Source organism: Acinonyx jubatus, chromosome C1 (genome assembly GCF_027475565.1).
Source record: "Acinonyx jubatus isolate Ajub_Pintada_27869175 chromosome C1, VMU_Ajub_asm_v1.0, whole genome shotgun sequence".
Taxonomy (NCBI): domain Eukaryota; kingdom Metazoa; phylum Chordata; class Mammalia; order Carnivora; family Felidae; genus Acinonyx; species Acinonyx jubatus.
This window is the reverse complement of record NC_069381.1, coordinates 54,703,427-54,722,365: the sequence shown is the minus strand read 5'-3', so window position 1 is coordinate 54,722,365 and position 18,939 is coordinate 54,703,427. Positions and strand designations below refer to the sequence as shown.

Below are 18,939 nucleotides of genomic sequence, written 5' to 3'. Positions count from 1 at the left end.
TTACTAAAGCAGATTAATACCATAGCTCCTTGCACCTAGTATTCAGCTAATTAATTGATATGGCAAATGCTTTTTTCTCTACATCTGTTCATAAGGACCAACTAGAAATAGTTTACTACTTATATAGCAGGGCCAGTAGTACATGATTACAGTTTTATCTCAGGGTTACATCAAATCTCCTACTTTGTGCCATAATATTGTCTATAGATATCTTCATCATCTAAATGTACAAAATCAACTGATTCAATATAGTGATTGACTATAGTGATTGGACCTGATAAACAGGTAGTAGTAAATATATGGGATGGCTAAGTAAATAGCTGGATAGCAGCCAGTCGGGATTCATTACCTGATATAATAGGGGACAATGGAGGAGAAGCAGTTTGAGGGGGTTGAGGGGACAATGATCGGTTTAGTTTTATACATGTCAAGGGGCCTCAGAGTCATTCAAGTGAAGATGTTCAGGAGACGGTTGTATATACTAATCTGGAGTTCAAGAGAACCCATGTGATATAAATTTGGGAAGTGTTGGCAAAATGATAAATGGTAAGTGAATCCATTAAGTGGGATGAAATTATTAGTAAGAATGTATAGAATGAAAAGACCCAAGACGAAGCCCCGAGGAATGTGAAACCCTACTTAAAAAATCTAGATGAGGAAGAGCCAGTAAAGCAGAAAGAATGAGAAGGAATATCTAGAAAACTAGGAGGTGTTCCAGATGGTGTGGCATCAGAGAAGTAAAGGGAAGTGTGTGTGGTTAAAGGAGAGGAGAGGATCAGTAGTGCAAATGCTGTAGAGTGGAGGAACAAGAGAAGGACTGCGTGTCTGCAGGGTTTACTTCCATGGAAGTCATTGATGACTTAGGGAAGGACAGCTTCAGTGTGGTGGAGGCTGTAAAACTAGTTTCAGGTGGGTTGAAGAGTGATGGGGGAATGGTTATAAGAGGGTAGAGCCATGGTCAATCGGTGGATAGTGAGGCCAAGTTCACTGAGATAGGAGGATCAAAACAACTGATTTACAGTCGATTTGTATGAAGTTCAGTTGTAAACACCTTGAGTTCTAAATGCCTTTGTATTTTCAATGCCTACTTTGATGACTAGTATGGTATTTGTGAATGGGTCATGATTGACTATGACTAACAAATTGTCATTTCTTAATCCTAGTTATTCTTCATATGGTGGATAAATACTAAACTTGGTAATTGAAGGAGGAAATGGTATCGCCAGACTTCTTATAAAAGCAAGTATGTTCATCTACCCCACTTGGGGCAGGACTATGTAGTGTAGGAGCACACTGCTAAATACACTGGGCCAAATCTGCACAGTCACTTAGAGCTGTAGGACTCAGGACATTCCTAAGACTCCTTCTTGACCTTTGTTTTCCTATTTATAAGTTGTTTTGCCATACCTACTTCCTAGAGTAGCAAGGATGAAATAAAATAATAAATCACAATGATAGCACATGGCCAGGCTCATCATCAGTAATCAATAATTTCATATCTTCGACCCCAACATAGAGAAGTATGAGGCACTGCAGAGAAGCTCCATTCCCCTTCCAAGCTTTTTAGTTCACAGAATTTTAAAGGCATTGTTTGAATAGGAAACACATATGACCCTTGCTTCCGGGCTAGAAAATAATCAGTGGTACAACACAGTAGGTCACTAGGATGATCTAAGCAGGCAGTGAAATAAGAAACTGGTGAATAGATGTGGGCACCAAAATATCCCACATAAATTCCAGTATAAGAAAAGCAAGTGAGCTTAGGGAAAGGGAGAAGTACAGGGAAAAGAAATAACGTGAGTTATGTTAACAAATAGTATACAGAATCAATTTTTCCTGGTGGAGAAACATGATTGGTAAAGCAATGTTTTGATAAAAAGACATGTTTTAATTATAAAGAAGATTTTTCTGCCAGTAGTTCCACCTAGCAAAATGTAAAACATATCAAGGTACAATGTTGACATTTCCAAATATAGTAGACTTGTATATCAATGAAAATATTTAAATCAAGTCTTCCCAATCTTATACAATTTTAGATACTTCCACCGTTATTCAATTTTATAAATAATATATAAATCTCCCATATATAATTCTGTGATTAATATTACTGAGGTTAGAAAATAAGTCTAAGTAATTGAAATACCTAAAAGTACCAAAAAGTATAAATACCTATAATAAAAACCCAGCTGGATTGTGCACATCTATCTTTATGGCCACCTGATACAAATGCTTGACTCCATTTGACTTCACAGCACTTTACTGAGGGTCTACAAAGCATTCCTGGTGTTGAGAAAATCCAGTATAGTTCTTGGCCTATCTATGGTAGGTCTTAACAATATTTATTAATAAATAAATAACATAATCATGCTGAGAAAAACAATAGTAGTTTTTTGGATTAATACTTTTATGAGATTTACTTTCATTCATTGCAATTTTCATCAATTGCAATTGATTGATTGAAGAAATTTGTACCTGGCATTTCATCCCTCCACCAGGAAGCACTCAAACCATCTGGCCTTTTTCAGTGGTCTCTATCGCTGCCATCTGACTTTATAAGAGAGGGGTGCATTTTCATACAGTGCTAGCGGGAATATAAAATTGGTACAATCTCTTTGGAGATCCATTTGTTAATGCTGTTAAGAAACATAGCCTTTAACTAAACAATTCAACATCTAGAAACTTATACCTCTACAAAGTTGAATGGACAAGGATAATTAAGACTGCAGTGTTAATAACCAAAAAGCTGGCAACAACCTCAATGCCCATAGGAAAGGTTACATGAATGAATTATGATGCATCTATAATGGAATTTTCAGCAGCTGTTAAAAAGAATGAGGTAGAATTTCTTTTTTTTCTTTTTTAATATATGAAATTTATTGTCAAATTAGTTTCCATGCAACACCCAGTGCTCATCCAAAAAGATGCCCTCTTCAATATCCATCACCCACCCTCCCCTCCCTCCCATCCCCCATCAACCCTCAGTTTGTTCTCAGTTTTTAAGAGTCTCTTATGCTTTGGCTCTCTCCCACTCTAACCTCTTTTTTTTTTCCTTCCCCTCCTCCATGGGTTTCTGTTAAGTTTCTCAGGATTCACATAAGAGTGAACACATATGGTATCTGTCTTTCTCTGTATGGCTTATTTCACTTAACATAACACTCTCCACTTCCATCCACATTGCTACAAAGGGCCATATTTCATTCTTTCTCATTGCCACGTAGTACTCCATTGTGTATATAAACCACAATTTTTTTTATCCATTCATCAGTTGATGGACATTTAGGCTCTTTCCATAATTTCGCTATTGTTGAAAGTGCTGCTATAAACATTGGGGTACAAGTGCCCCTATGCATCAGCACTCCTGTAGCCCTTGGGTCAATTCCTAGCAGTGCTACTGCTGGGTCATAGGGTAGGCCTACTTTTAATTTTTTGAGGAACCTCCACACTGTTTTCCAGAGTGGCTGCACCAGTTTGCATTCCCACCAACAGTGCAAGAGGGTTCCCATTTCTCCACATCCTCTCCAGCATCTATAGTCTCCTAATTTGTTCATTTTGGCCACTCTCATGAGGTGATATCTCAGTGTGGTTTTGATTTGTATTTCCCTGATGAGGAGCGACGTTGAGCATCTTTTCATGTGCCTGTTGGCTATCCGGACGTCTTCTTTAGAGAAGTGTCTATTCATGTTTTCTGCCCATTTCTTCACTGGATTATTTGTTTTTCGGGTGTGGAGTTTGGTGAGCTCTTTATAGATTTTGGATACTAGCCCTTTGTCTGATATGTCATTTGCAAATATCTTCCCATTCCGTTGGTTGCCTTTTAGTTTTGTTGGTTGTTTCCTTTGTTGTGCAGAAGCTTTTTATCTTCATGAGGTCCCAATAGTTCATTTTTGCTTTTAATTCCCTTGCCTTTGGATATGTGTCAAGTAAGAAATTGCTACGGCTGAGGTCAGAGAGGTCTTTTCCTGCTTTCTCCTCTAGGGTTTTGATGGTTTTCTGTCTCACATTCAGGTCCTTTATCCATTTTGAGTTTATTTTTGTGAATGGTGTGAGAAAGTGGTCTAGTTTCAACCTTCTGCATGTTGTTGTCCAGTTCTCCCAGCACCATTTGTTAAAGAGACCGTCTTTTTTCCATTGGATATTCTTTCCTGCTTTGTCAAAGATTAGTTGGCCATACTTTTGTGGGTCTAGTTCTGGGGTTTCTATTCTATTCCATTGGTCTATGGGTCTGTTTTTGTGCCAATACCATGCTGTCTTGATGATTACAGCTTTGTAGTAGAGGCTAAAGTCTGGGATTGTGATGCCTCCTGCTTTGGTCTTCTTCAAAATTGCTTTGGCTATTCGGGGTAGAATTTCTTTACTAACACAGAAAGATCCTTAAAAATACTAAATGAAAACAGAGTTTGCATAATAATAGTATTAATGATAATAATAGTAATTATTATTATAAACACTTGTGAAGTATGTACTATATTCTAAGTATTTTACCTTCGTTACACATTTCTCACCAAAACCCCATGAGGTGGGTGCTAAGTGAAATCCTCATTTTATGAATAAGGAAACTGAGCACAGTATTGTCAAGTAATTTGCCCAAGGTTACAAAATTAGTGTCAGAGACAGTGTCTGGCTTGAGGATCAGTGCTCTTACCTGGTTCTGTTCTTTGTATGTTAAAAAATGTATTAAATATGCGTGTGTAAATATACACCTGTGTGTATGGATATGGGTGTGTATACATACATCCGTGTACATGTATGTATTCATATGTGAACAGAACATGGCACTTAATACAACCTCTAAACTGTTAGCAGTTGCTTTCTTTAAAGAGTGGGTAGGGGAGGAAGAGGGGAAGATACTTTTTATGTAATACAAGTCTATTTTGCTTGTTTGCTTTTGTTATGAGGAATATTATTTTTATAGTATTTCTTTCACAGAAGATAGTTCCCAAAATAAAACTTTCTAGTTATTTTTCTTCTGCTGCTAGCAATTAAGGAAGAAATCTGGCCATTTTTCCTTATTGTTAAAAAGTTATCCATTTAGCAAAAACATTTAAACGGTGCTAGGTATCCCACCTGTCCTTGTCCTTAGGGAGTTCACTGTGTACTGGAACAGACTGACATATAAACACGTAATTCCAGAGCCTCTATAATGGGGATGTACAAAGATGGGGTGCGAGGGGCACAAAAGGAGGGATATCAATTCTATGGAGGTAGTGGAGGGACAGTGTGAAGGAAGGTACCCAAAGAGGCAGTAATGCTTTGGCTAAATACTAAAGGAAAAGTAAGAGTTCTTCAGGAGACTGGGGAGAGGAGAGAGAGAGAAAGCAACCCAGATGGAAAGAATAATGGGAGCAAAGACACAGAAACAGGAACCCACATTTTTCTTCACGGAACTGGCCATAATTTAATTTAGTTGCAGCTTAGGGAGGGAAATGTGAGGAGTGCCTCTGGAGATGTGGGCAGAAACCACATCCCTTAAGTCCTTGTGGGCCATGTTAAGAACTTCATTCTGGGCACCAGTGTTTCAGAATATTCAAAAAACAAAGGAGTTCATAGAATAACTCAAAAGATATGGATCAAAAGATATACACAAAATGGAATATTATCCAGCATTTAAAAGGAAGGAAATTCTGACACATGCTACAAGTAGATAAACCTTGAAAGCATTATGCTAAGAGAAATATCAGACACAAAAGGACAAATAGTGTATAATTCCACTTACAGGAGGTACTTAGAAGAGTCAGATTCATAAAGACAAAGAATAGTGGTCACTAGAGGTTGAGGTGAGGAGGAATGGGAAAGACTGTTTAGTGGTTACATAATTTCAGTTAGCGATGATGAAGAAGTTCTGGAGATGGGTAGTGGTGAGAGTTGCACAATAATGTGAATGTACTTAGTGACACTGAATTGTACACCCAGTGGTAAAATGATGAATTTTATACTAAGCATATTTTACCGTAACAATAAAACAGGTTGAGATGGTAAATTTTATGTGTATTTCATCACAATTTAAAAGTAAGGGCTAAAAGAAATAAAAAAGATAGATGAAATATATAGAAAAATAATTCAAAGTTCTTTTTCTGACATTAATATTAGATGTGTCATTTCTTTGTTGAAGCTGATAATAATGATTTGTTTCAGTTATGTAATAATTGACTGCCACTTACTGAAAACTAGCTCTGCACTAGCTTAACATCCATAGAGATAGGGAGATGCCAGACTAAAGAGGTCAACTAATTGGCACACAGCTAGTGACCGGGCATTTGTAGGAATCCCAGAATTGGAACGCACCTCCCAAACCCTTACTCTTGTCATCAACGCATAAGCTGCTTGATTATCTTACTATATTTTTGGATATGTCTACATTTTTCTTAGACAAATTTTCCTTTGATCTGCAAACAAAGTATTGTTTGGTGTTTCTGAGTTCAGAAAATGTAAGAAGCCCGAGGGAATGCAGAATGAAATGCTTGGTGTTTACTTTTATCCACGTGTGATACTTTTGAAGGGCTTTGACCTTCTGCAGGAGAGACCAAAAGAACAAGATCTAGACGCGTACACCTTGAGAATAAGTCAGCCAGCCACCTGTTACCGAGGGGAGGATGGTCCGTACTTTTGTTGCGGCTGTTATCTGGAGAATACGGCTTCCAGTCCCCCAGCCTCCAGCCTCCCCAGCTGTAGGTACGCGGCCGCTGATAGACCCAGCGCAGGCTCGCGCGCAGGCGCCGGGCGGCCGCGGCGTTCGGTGAATTTGCTTTACCGCCTGGCGCTCAGGTGTCCCCGAGTGGTTGCTCTTTGGCTTCCTTTCCTTCTTTGCCCGGGACTGAGGGTCGCCGCCGCCCCTTCTCCAGGCCCTCTCCAACCCCTACCGAGACCAATCCTGGCGCGGCCCCTATCCTCTGACCCCGCGTTGCACAATGCCCGAGCCCAGTCCCCAAGGGTGTGAAACCCAGCGTTCCTGCCCCTGGGCGGGGACGGGCGGCTACCGTGCGGGGAGCCGAGACGGCGAGCGCGCAGCCGACACAGCCCGCAGACCAGGGCCCCGCGAGTCCCCCGGGAACTACAGCCACAGGCCCCCCGCGCCGCTCGGCCCTGCCGCCGGGCCCGCCCGCCGCTCCTCTCACAGGCCGCCGCCGCCGCAGCCATGGCGGAAGTTCATAGACGTCAGCATGCCCGGGTTAAAGGAGAAGCCCCCGCGAAATCCTCCACACACAGACATGAGGAGGAGTTGGGGATGGCGTCGGCCGAAACGCTGACGGTGTTCCTGAAGCTGCTGGCCGCCGGCTTTTACGGCGTGAGCTCCTTCCTGATCGTGGTGGTCAACAAAAGCGTGCTTACCAATTACAGGTAGGGCCGAGGCGGCGGCGGCGGCCGAGGCCGTGGGGAGGAGCGCGCGGCTGCGGCGGGGCGCCGGCTCCTTGGACTTAACGCTGCCAAAGTTGAAGCTGAACAAAGTTGGGCGGGCGCCGGAGAGGGCTGGCGGCGGACGCGCGGCCCGGGCGGCGGGTCCGGCTTGGCGCATGGGCCGGGGTGCGGGTCCCGCTCTGGGCGCGGGGCCCCGGACGGCCCGGCGCGCGTACCCGCCGCGGTGGGAAAGCGCCCGCCGTGCCTACTGTGCAGCGCCCAGGAGACCTTGCCCTGCGGAGTAACGGAGCGGAGTTGCTTCGTGACTTTTGGCTCCCGTTGCATGCCAAGCTGGGAGCCGAGTGAGGGATGCCTTCCCTTCCCGGCATCCTGGGCCGGGGTCCGGGGCTTCAGGGTTCCTCGAGTTTGCTGACAGCCTCTGGGGACGTGCGCATCCTCAAGCTCTTTTAAGACGATTCTGACGCTGTCACTGGGACCCTGAGGCAGAAGCAGCATTTTTGTTTTAAAGATGTGAAACCGTTGAAGACACCTATGTCTGTCTTCTTCACCGCTTGAAAAATCTGTTGGAGGCAGCTGACTGAAATTGTGGAATCGGACAAGATGAGACAAGTGGCCGCCCGAGGCTACAAAATCAGGGGTGTTGCCTGACAACCAGCAGGGATTTTTCTCAGATTTTCATTTGGATAAAAGGCAGATGTTGGTGTTTGTATCAAAATGCATTTAAATTGAATCGACAGAGCTACGTTTGGGTTTTCCTGACCCCGTATTTTTCTCTCTCTCTACCTTTTTTGTAGATTTCCCTCCTCACTATGTGTTGGACTTGGCCAGGTTAGTTCGAATCTTCAGCATTACGTGGTTTATGTCGTTCGAACTTCTGTGTGTGTCTTTATATGTAGAACAGTGAATCTGTGTTCTCTGTTTACAGATGGTGGCCACAGTGGCAGTTCTCTGGGTGGGAAAGGCGCTCAGAGTAGTCAAGTTTCCTGACCTTGACAGAAATGTACCTCGAAAGGTAAAATAGTAATAATAGCAATAATAATGATGATAATAATAATACTAGTGCTTTTTGCTGAAAAGAAGTCCCTATATATTTTTGTCAGTGCTCCGCCTATTTAAAAATTGCAGTCTTGAAATTGCCCAGAGTGGGTATAGTGAAGGTAAGAGTAAATTTAGTAATATGTGTTTTTAAAAGGCCTACACACTCTGTAAAATTAAGGGAAAAAAGCCCCCTGAGATCTTGTGTTGTTTTAATCGATGAACACTTATTGGGAGGACAGCTGTTTTGCATTTTCTACATCCATCTAATCCAGCCAGTGTATCCTGCATTCGTTGTTCTTTGGGTTTGTTTTCTTATTTTTCTGTCTGCCTATGCTTAACTCCATGTGAAGATGAAATGCCTTTCCTTTTTCTGCCATGGGCTAATCCATTATATTTTAAAGCAGGTGATGTTACTGTCTCCTATGCTTTGATCATATTCATATTTCTGTTTTCTTTTTCCTTCTCCATTCTTCCCTCTCTCTGCCACAGTAGTGCTGTTTATCCAGGAATAATGTTTTTTGGGTGCTTCACGGGGGCCAAAAATGTGTGTGAGTTCTAATCTTATGTTTTAAGTGGAAAGATTTTGATCATATAAACAAAACTGTTTCTGTTTGAAAGGACCTTGTTTTAGCTATCTTTATTATTGAGTTTTGTTATCCCTTTTTAAATTTTCTAGACGTTTCCACTACCTCTACTATATTTTGGGAACCAAATCACGGGACTGTTCAGCACAAAGAAACTGAAGTATGGATAACTTTATTTTACTAGTGAGGTTAATATAATGTATTCTTAAAACTGTACTTGAATGTCAAATATTTAACACATTGTTTTTGATTTTGGAAGAAAATGAAAGGACCGGAAAGCTTCTGTTAGTAAATAATGAAGATTACACCAAAAAGATTTTAGTTTATATTCTTTAAGTTTGAATAGAAAGAGTTTTATTTGCTTTGGGGTTTTTTTCCCTCCTCACTTTGCTAATAGAAGTCTTAAAATGTTATAAAATGCTGTGATGGGAGATTTTCATTATTTTTCCAGACCTATATAGTAGTGGAGAGTATATGTTAGGCTTCTGGGGTTTCAATTCTTTAATACAATTTATAAATGTCATATTTTAAGCAAATTCTGCAAGCAAAATCAGAGGGTGGTATGAGAACTTTTGTAGTGTTTCTTTTAACATGAAGTAGTTAAAATAACATCAGATGGAACTCTGATACAAATATTGTACCCATGGCCATATCACTGTAGAAGCAGCGTATTCACTTCTAGAAAAAAGCAGTAGTTCGCTGCTCTACAACAAAACTGTTTAATTATCCTCTAACCTCCCAATTCTTGGCTTCTCCACTTGAGGAGTATAGTATGTATTGGGTGTATGTGATACTAAAATTATACACATAGGGAAGCCGTTTAACAGAAATCCGTGGTTTCACTACTTCCACTTAAGGTAAACCTTTGGCATAGTAGATGATTGTAAAACAATGGGGAGATCTCTGAGGATGAGAGACAAAGCGTTTTTCATTTCTTCTTTCTCCAGACCCAAGAAACTTGACAGAATAACCATGATGGTATCTCTGGGAGAGGGTTCATGGAAGTTAGATTTCTCATGGGTGGGGCATCCTTTTCCATCTCATTATCCACTTGGAAAGAAATGCAGACATGCTACAAAGTGCTGCTTCTATAGAATTTGCTCTTCTTCATCCATTGTCATCCATCTATCCATCCTCAGCCTATTTTTTATTGCCAGCTAAGTATAAGGCACTTTGGAGTGAGATGAAATATATTCAGAAATAATTATATCACAAGAGGATATGTGTTTGACTAGTGCAAGCAAAATGCTGTGGTAATTTAGAGGAAGACCAAAGTATTTCCACAAAAGGACAATCAAGGAATGTTTCATGTGGGTAGATGATCACAGATGCTTTTTGGAGGGTTGAACGTGTTCAGGGGGAGTGGAGTGGGTGGGAAGTAAGGTCAGTCTAGTAAAAAAGGAAGACTAACATGGTTACTTTTAAGGGTATTTGTATAAAAATAGAGTGAGATAAAGTGGCTATTATTAGTCTTTGATAATAGATACATGATCTCTACCATTTTTTATAGTTAGCTTGGTATTTCTCACTTCTAGTAGTTTTATAAAAGCAATTCTTTCAGCTTTCAAATAAGAATCCTAGAAAGAAATAAAGGTTTAATCACAGATTAATCAATGTGGAATGGAATTAACCAGCATAATGGAAGGAAGAGATTAACATTATTTTAAGATATTTGGGGAGTCTTAGTTAAAAAAGTAAATTGTTAAACTTTATTTTACCTAATCATATTTTTTTCCTTTTTTTTTTTTTTTTTTTTTTTTTTTTTGCAGCTTGCCAATGTTTACAGTTCTGAGAAGGTTCTCCATCCTGTTTACAATGTTTGCTGAAGGAGTTTTACTCAAGTGAGCTAATTTCTAATATATGTAGTCTTTAACAAACTGTTAAGTATCTTGAAAAGGGGCCCAGCATATGTGAAATAGTAAAATTATTTGTCTTGTTTCAACTTTATCTTTTGAGAAGTTTAAGCAACTTTCTTCCTTTGCTATAGGAATTGATAGTTTATGGGAGCAGTAGTTGGGAAGATTATGAATTGTAGTAGTTGGAATCTGTCTGAACATGAGATATACTTCTAAGAATTCCTATACTTACTGTTGCCACTGGGTGAAGCTGGGTCAGAAACATCAGTATAGGTTTTAAATAGTGTTCATGTCTTGGCTACTTTTACCACAAGTGCGTGTGACCTTTTTCTACTTAAAGAAATTCTGATTTACAAAAATGCAAACTCAATAATGGTAAATATAAGAATCAAAATATGAATACACTTTTTTGTATAACTTTTTGCTTCATGTAAAGGGGTTCTTTGAAATATCCAATTTCTTGGAAGCATTTAAAATATGATTGTTTATAGCTTTTTTTAAAGAAAACACACACACACACACACACACACACACACACACACATACATATATGTATTTTTTTGCCTGTGTTGCAGATTGAGTCTTTGTGAATAACTAAAGGCACATGTATGTGTTTTTTAATTGTTTTATTTTGTAGGAAGTCTTTTTCTTGGGGTATTAAGATGACCGTATTTGCAATGATTATTGGAGCCTTTGTAGCTGCCAGGTAAGAATGTATTAAGAACATATTGGAAATTATCAATAATTATTAATAATAATCAATTACCAGTAAAGAGACTTTTTTATAGGCTAAGTAAGAATCATGTCTTTGAAAACATCCAAAAGACTCTTCAGAGAGTTCAATCTTTTTGGCTGTATTAAGGTCAAGGCTGGCAAAATCTGATTCTTCTACTTATTGAGCACATACCATATGCCATGTTTGGCATTTTACACATATTATTTATGCATTCTTTACAACAACTCTGAAAGCTATGGGTATAATTTTCCTATTTTTAGTTGAAGAAACTGAAACCTGAGTTCAGTAACTTGGTCAAGGTTACACAGCTAGTAAATGGCAGAGCCGGAATTTGAAATTGTGCCTGACTCCAGAGCCTGTGTGCTTTTATAAATCATGTGGTATTCGTTTACTTTGCATAGTGCTAAAGAAAATAGTGTCTTAGAAAAGGCAGATGATAATGAATTATTTGCCTTGTGGAATAATAAAGAATAGAATTTCTTTATTTGTCCTCACTTAAGATATATCACAAATGCCGTAACTTAGACATTCTGTTAAATTACTGAAGCTTTTTCCATTGTTCTTAAGTTTAAGTTTTAAAATGCAGGAAGAGCAGCACCTGGGTCACTCAGTCATTTCAGGTCATGATCTCATAGTTCTCTGCTCCTACCCTGTGTGCACATATGCTCTCTCTCTTTCTCAAAAATAAATTAATTTATTAATTAACTAATTAATATTTAAAATGTAGGGTGAAAACGTATGCCCAAAGACTCAGAAAATTAAAGTTATAGCTAGAGGCCTTCTACATTTTACTTAGCCCAAGGCATACATACTTGGGGTTGCTAATGACACAAATTCTGCCCAGCATACATTTTCCATCTGGGAATTCAGTGCGCTTCTTGGATTAGCTCATTTACCTTCATCATCCCTGTGGTATAGGCAGGAGGAAATATTAAAGTCAGATTCTATTCTACCCTAAATTTCCAAGTGAAATTGCATTCCTTTTTTTTTTTCTTTTAAGATAGAATAGTTACTAGAATTTTATTATATAGCTAACTATTTTTCCCTTTAGGTGATATTGCCTCCTTGAAGAAAAATTGTATATGAGCCTTTAACCTTTCTTTTTAGAGATGCCCTGCTAGTCTTTGAAGCATTTCCTTGAAGCTGGTGGGGCCCCAAACAGAGTCAAACAACAGGAGTTCCTCAGGGCCAACCCTGGCCTGCAGATTTGGACCAGCCTTATCTAATCAGAACCTTTTACTTGGGAAACAGATTGGGTGGAAGGGAGTCTGAATTTAAAAGGCTGTCAGGCTGTTTGGAAAAGGGACTGTACATGGGCTAGTTCTGCCTAAAATAGCAGTGGCATAGAGCTCCTTAGAAGTCTCATTCCATGTACTAGTTAGCTATAAATATATACTAGTTTTGCACAATCACAGAATGTGGAATGTGGGGCCGCTATTTTAGCTAGGGTGCTAACATTTAATGAAGACATACTCTTCTTAGATTTTCATTATTCTGTTCAGTTTACTAAGTTCTTATCTTATGCCTGGTGGTCAACTAAATAATAGAAAATTTTAATTTCCCTAATCCTGCTAGTTATACCTGGTAGGCTTTTAAAGCAGTCATTTAAGTATTTGAGTTCCTACTATGTGCTTAGACACTGTTGTAGCTTGATCTCAGAACTAGCTATAATCTATACCTCAGATATTCCACCCAGTGACCCAACCACTTGTACAGCCTGCCTTTTGTGTGAATGAATCCTTGGAAAAGTGACATGTTAACAGCTTCATCTTTTTGGTTTCCTTGTCTTTGAAATTGAGTTCCAGTGCCTTCTTCCTGCTTCAGATGTACCATAATGGTGAATTTGGTTACTTGGTCTTCTCTGACTTTGATTTCAGAGCAGTGTGCTATTAACTGATATGATTGATCAATTACTAATGATTATGTTTAGGTGTTAGTATGTCTCATTTCTGAAGACTTCCCTATTGAGTATGAAATTGCAAACTATAACCAGGAATCAAGAAATACTAATAGCTGGTAAAATGCCTAATGTTCACTTACCTAGATAAGAATATGTTCTTCCATATATTGTACTTCAGACCTACTAAAAATTACATGCATGTTCTTTAAATGTAAGTTATTAAAGTGTTGCTTGTGTTTTACAGCTCTGACTTGGCATTTGACCTGGAAGGATATGTTTTCATTCTGATAAATGATGTCCTGACAGCAGCAAATGGCGCATATGTAAAACAGAAATTAGATTCAAAAGTAGGTAGCAATCTACATCTTTAAGAGATGTTTACTGTTGTTAGGAGTGGTAATGTCAATTTGTCAGGAAAAAAGCAGAAAATAAAGAAATACTTAGGAGAGAGGGGAAAGACCTAGAGATCTCTGAAGGTAAAATATCTGTGTGTTGCTGCTCACATAAAAAACTTTATTTTTCAGTTATTAATTAGCAATTAGATTTTATTCTTATTCCTTTTCTGGAAAGGATTGGGTGAATATTGACTTTGGGAGAGGGAAATAATTAAGGGTGTTCATTGGAGAAAAGTGTCATAAATGTTCATGGCTGTGAACTGGACAAGAAGGAAATATCTGGAAGACCTTAAGCAGATTTGAGGAGTGAGTGTTGAAAGGAGCTGCAGAACAAGAATGGACTTTGCATATTTGTCCCACAAATAATGGGAAAGCATTTAGGGAGCATTAGTATATCATTCTCTCTCAAGAGCAATGCTGGATTCCTTGGCCTAGATCTCATACACATGAATGTTACATACCCAGCTCTTTTAACTTGCAGCATGCTTTAAAGATATTTTTTGTTGGTCTGTTATACACTTTGAATATATATATACTAAATTTTATTTTTAGGTCAAGCCATAAAGCAGAGAATTTGAGTCACATTGCTTTTACTACATTATGGTATAAGTTCACATTATTGTAAGAAGAAGCTATGTGGAACTCAGCTGTATAACATCATAGGGTTGTTATTGAAGGAATTGCCCTTTTTATCATGATGTATCCCCTCTAAGGACCCACATGAGATACTGTCACCATAGTTTTTTCTAAACAGTGGTACATTTTTTATCTCATATTTAAATCTTGTATTTCCCTACCCATGTTTTCTCTTCTAAGTCAGATGACCTTATCTGCTTAGTTTTTAGTCTGCCCTATTATATGTACAATATTTCTGAAACTCCTTCAGACCATTTTTTGGAGTTCAGATTGTAAGTACAAATGCCCTACGTAGTCAGTAGTAGTATTAGTGTCAGTTTGTATTGTCTTGGCAGGGGGCTTTGCCTTCTTCAGAAAGAGCCATGGAATGAATGTCCTAGTAGTTTTCATTATTCTCAGAGATTGTTTATTTTGAAGGTCTTTGAAGAATAGGGACAATGTGAATTGTTTCCAACAATTTTTTCTTAAGTATACCTTTTATGTCTTATTCTTCATTTATTTGTCTTGATGACTTTGTATGATGATTGTATTTTAGTGGAAGCTACTACTATTAAATAATTTTTATCTTTTTGAAATAAAGAAAAGGGAAAAGTTAGAGATTTAGTTTTACTCTGTTTTTTTCTCAGCCCATTTGCTGCTTTGGAAAACATGTACCAGTAATAACATTCCATTTGTCCATCAGCCTCAGCTGTCTAAAACCGTACTGACCAATAGAATTTTCTGTGTTGATAGAAATATTCTCTATCTCTACTGTCCATTAACTGTAGCTACCAGCCACATGTGGCTGTTGAGGTACAACTGAGAAACTGAATTAGTAGTTTAAATATAATTAAATTGAAATAGCTGCATATGGCTAGTAACTGCTGTATTGGACAGCACAATCTAGAGTATATTCTAGAACCTGGACAAAAGCAAAGAGAGTTTCTGCTATTTCATTCCCGTGAGAGTCCTTCATTTCCTCCCTTAAAAATGACTTAGGACTCATTTGTATTAGAACTTTTAAGCATATTGATCTGCTTTTCGTACCTCATGGATTGGGAGCAACATACTAGAAGATGGAATTCTAGTTAGAGGCAGAGAGGCAGTGGTATAAAAGGTCAGCTAACAACAAAAGAAAGAAACAGGAAAACTATAAAAGATAGAAGTACTCAAAAACAGGGTGATTAAACAGCATTAAGGAAATCACAACATCATATAAGGACCCAATACAGTAATGCATGTTTATGATGATGCCCTCAATTGAATTTTAGTCAATGTTTAAGAAGGCAGGGAAGAAGATATTCAAGACAATTAAAAAGAATTTGCTATTTGTCCGTTATCTGGATAGGGTGTGTGTGTGTGTGTGTGGCATCCTTACTTACCAGGTCACACTCATGTCTCTGGCTGACTGGGTATCTGTTGTTAAAGGTTGTTTGTTCTATGGCTTTATTTTTTTTTCCGCCTTAGAAATGAGGCACATCTTTTCATTGATGCTTTTGGTGGCCATAGAAATCAGTTATATGGTTTATCTGAGAGGCAGTATGGCCACACTGAGATGCTGTTAATAAATCAGAGGTTTTATTACCTGTAATTTCAGGAATGCTTAAATCATGGTCCTTTGAGCATGAGTCACGTGACATTAAGATTTAGTGCTGCATTTCAGACCTGAATGCAACTATTGAGTTTAAAACATTTCTAACTTTAAAGAAATCACAAATAATACATATTAGAAATAGTAGAAAGTATAATAGAAGTAGTAGAAAATGTAGATAAGCAAGAGGAAGAAAAGATAAATCTCACCCCTAATTCTACCATCAAGTGAGAAGCGCAGTTTTGGAGGATAAGAGTAGCATTTGCATGTGTATGTACATGTTTAACTGTGTAAAATTTTAAATAAAAGAGCAATAATATATAATGTTTTCTAGTCTGTTTTTCACTTAGTGCAGTTTCATGAACATGTTTACTTATCAGTCAGTATTATTTAACATTTTTAGTGGTCGCATAATATTGTTTGGTTGTATCTAATCAACTGGTTTTCTGTTGTTGAGTATTTGTTTCCAGTTTTCCAAAGCTCCTTTTGAGAAGGTAGTTTGACTTTTTACATTGTTCAGTGATCTTTCATTACAGAAGTTAGGCAGATATCATGCCTCCATCCTCACTACTTCATCTCCATCTTGCCTTTACCCTCCTCCCCCCGCCCCAAACTCTGGCCTGCTTCTTCAGGTGACTGCTTCCAGCTGAATGTCTTAGAAGTGTGTGAATGAAAAGTGGACCCAGAGTTCTCATAGGCTCCCTGTGTTTGAAGGTGTATTGGCCCAGTAGCTGAGGGCACAGCAAATCATACTTTTGGGAGTTGTAGATAGAATAATCTTAATCTTCATTGTATTTCACACATCCATTTTCAGAAATACTTCACTGTCAAGTTATGTCTGTCTGTGTTGGTCTAGGTGTGAGTATGTGTGTCGGTATCTGCCCCCCTGTCTCTCTTAAATGGCATTTTGCTGTGGTTCTAAAAGCTCAAGACTGACTTGATGACTTTTGATTCAGTTCTGGAAAGGGAAGGGCTTCAGGACTGTGTTTATATAGAGAGTGGTGTGTATATTCAAAATAAACTTTCCCCTGCTTGCTGTTTTGTGGTAGCCAGTTGAAGTTATTTTTATTTCCCTGGTTTTAAGCACTCAAAGGATTTATTTCAAATAAATTAAAAATCTTGTAGGTTTGGTTTTTTTTCTTTTTTTCTTGCTTTTGAAAGCTTAGGTTATTAACGTTTGCAAAACTTAATGACTTGGCTGATTTGCTGTCTATATTGTGGGGGAGGGTGTGTGTGTGTGTGATGGTAGTGGAATTCTATATAGAGTTTTGTATATCTGTCTTCTAGAACCAAATGAAACACCTAATTATTTACTATTCTAGGAGCTGGGAAAATATGGTCTGCTCTATTACAATGCACTGTTCATGATTCTGCCTACTCTGGCCATTGCATATTTTACAGGAGATGCACAAAAGGTAGGAATTTCTAATTATGATTTAATGGCTTATGTTCTTGAATTTTATTATTATTTGTGGCCACAAGATACACTGTGGGGTTGTTAAAAAGTAATGTGCTTATTGAATGACCAAAAACAGAGTTTATTTTTTAGCCTCCTAATGTCATGCTAACCTTTTTTCTTGGCATGAGTATTGGATGGTACTAAAATGGCTCAAAATAGCTTTGACTGTTAACATAAAAATAGTGAATGCCAACTAGTGTCCTTCTTACGTGTCAGAAGGATAGAGGAAGGGAATTTTCACATTTCTACTAAACTACAAAATAAGAATAGAGGCAGACTATCCTTGAGAAACAAAAAATCCTAAACTAGTAGAATTCTTCAAATCTAAACAAAATATTTGGCATTTCTAAGAAGCTCTCTGTTTTGTTGTACAATTGTCATGCTGGTTTAAATCCCACGCTGGGTTTTTTCCTTAGGAGATATTTAGCATTATGTGGTAACAGCTACCCATAGTAGAGTAGCAAAATAAATCCACACAAGAATATTTCTTTAAAACAAACCCCTATTCATAGGAAAAAAATTGATACCATTTTGTTAGAATTTACAAAATTTTGCAGACTAAATGGAAACCTAGAATTTTGCCAAGATTTCTATAACAAGATTTCTTTTAATGATTCCCCTGGCTAGTAGTTTCTTCAGAATAAATGTATTGGTTATTTACTCTAATGACGGTGACAAGTCTCACAAATCAGTGGGAGCCAAAATAAAGAAAAGGTTTTGAAAGTAGTTAGACTATTAAAAAATTGTTCTTCAGTCAAAGGTAGAAGACCTTATAAAGCTTATAAAGGCCCTTTGTTTTATTCATCAAGAATGCTTTTAAAAAAACAGCATAGATCATCTTGAACATGTATAAATGTTTTAATGAACTGTGACCTGGCTGCTAGCAGGCCTAAAAATGACTCCAAAGTAGGAAATGGAGCTGGTGATCTGACTAATAAAGAGTGCTGAAGAAGTATTTTGTGGCTATGGAAAAAGTGGGAAGGGAAACTAACATTTATTGAGTCCCTATTATGTGTTAGTTACTTTACATATGTAATACAATGCAGTCCCCAGAACAGTTCTAGAAAGTTTGAATTATCTCTGTTGTACCAATGTGGAAATAAGGGCTCAGAGAGACTAAGTAACTTGCCCAATGTTACACTGTTGGTGGATAGAGTTAGGGTTTAAACCCAGGCCTGAACTCCAAAGGCCATGGTCTTTCCGCAGTATTCTCTCTCCCTCTAGGAGACTTTGACAGAAATACCTCTTACACTTTAGCTTTGGGGCAAGAATGTAAGGTAAAGTAACCAGGCATGACAGCACAGATGGATCCAAATCTTGAGGTCAGTCTGTACATGAGAAAGTTGGAAGAATTAATGTGGTTAGGTATTCTATAGACTTGGCAAAATGGAATTCTCATTAATTTGAGACTT

The 18,939-nt window shown here is 38.2% G+C and overlaps 1 protein-coding gene across 1 annotated transcript in view; it reads left to right on the top strand.

The window, feature by feature from the left end:
• Positions 1 to 6,713: 6,713 nt before the first annotated feature.
• The window catches only part of SLC35D1 (solute carrier family 35 member D1), a 52,755-nt gene continuing 40,529 nt past the window's right edge, over positions 6,714 to 18,939 (top strand). The window contains exons 1-8 of the mRNA XM_027058910.2: positions 6,714 to 7,335; positions 8,148 to 8,181; positions 8,279 to 8,365; positions 9,068 to 9,135; positions 10,745 to 10,816; positions 11,469 to 11,537; positions 13,712 to 13,814; positions 17,391 to 17,483. Coding sequence (XP_026914711.1) covers positions 7,133 to 7,335; positions 8,148 to 8,181; positions 8,279 to 8,365; positions 9,068 to 9,135; positions 10,745 to 10,816; positions 11,469 to 11,537; positions 13,712 to 13,814; positions 17,391 to 17,483 — 729 coding nt within the window. The 5' untranslated portion in view covers positions 6,714 to 7,132. The remainder of the gene's footprint in view (positions 7,336 to 8,147; positions 8,182 to 8,278; positions 8,366 to 9,067; positions 9,136 to 10,744; positions 10,817 to 11,468; positions 11,538 to 13,711; positions 13,815 to 17,390; positions 17,484 to 18,939) is intronic.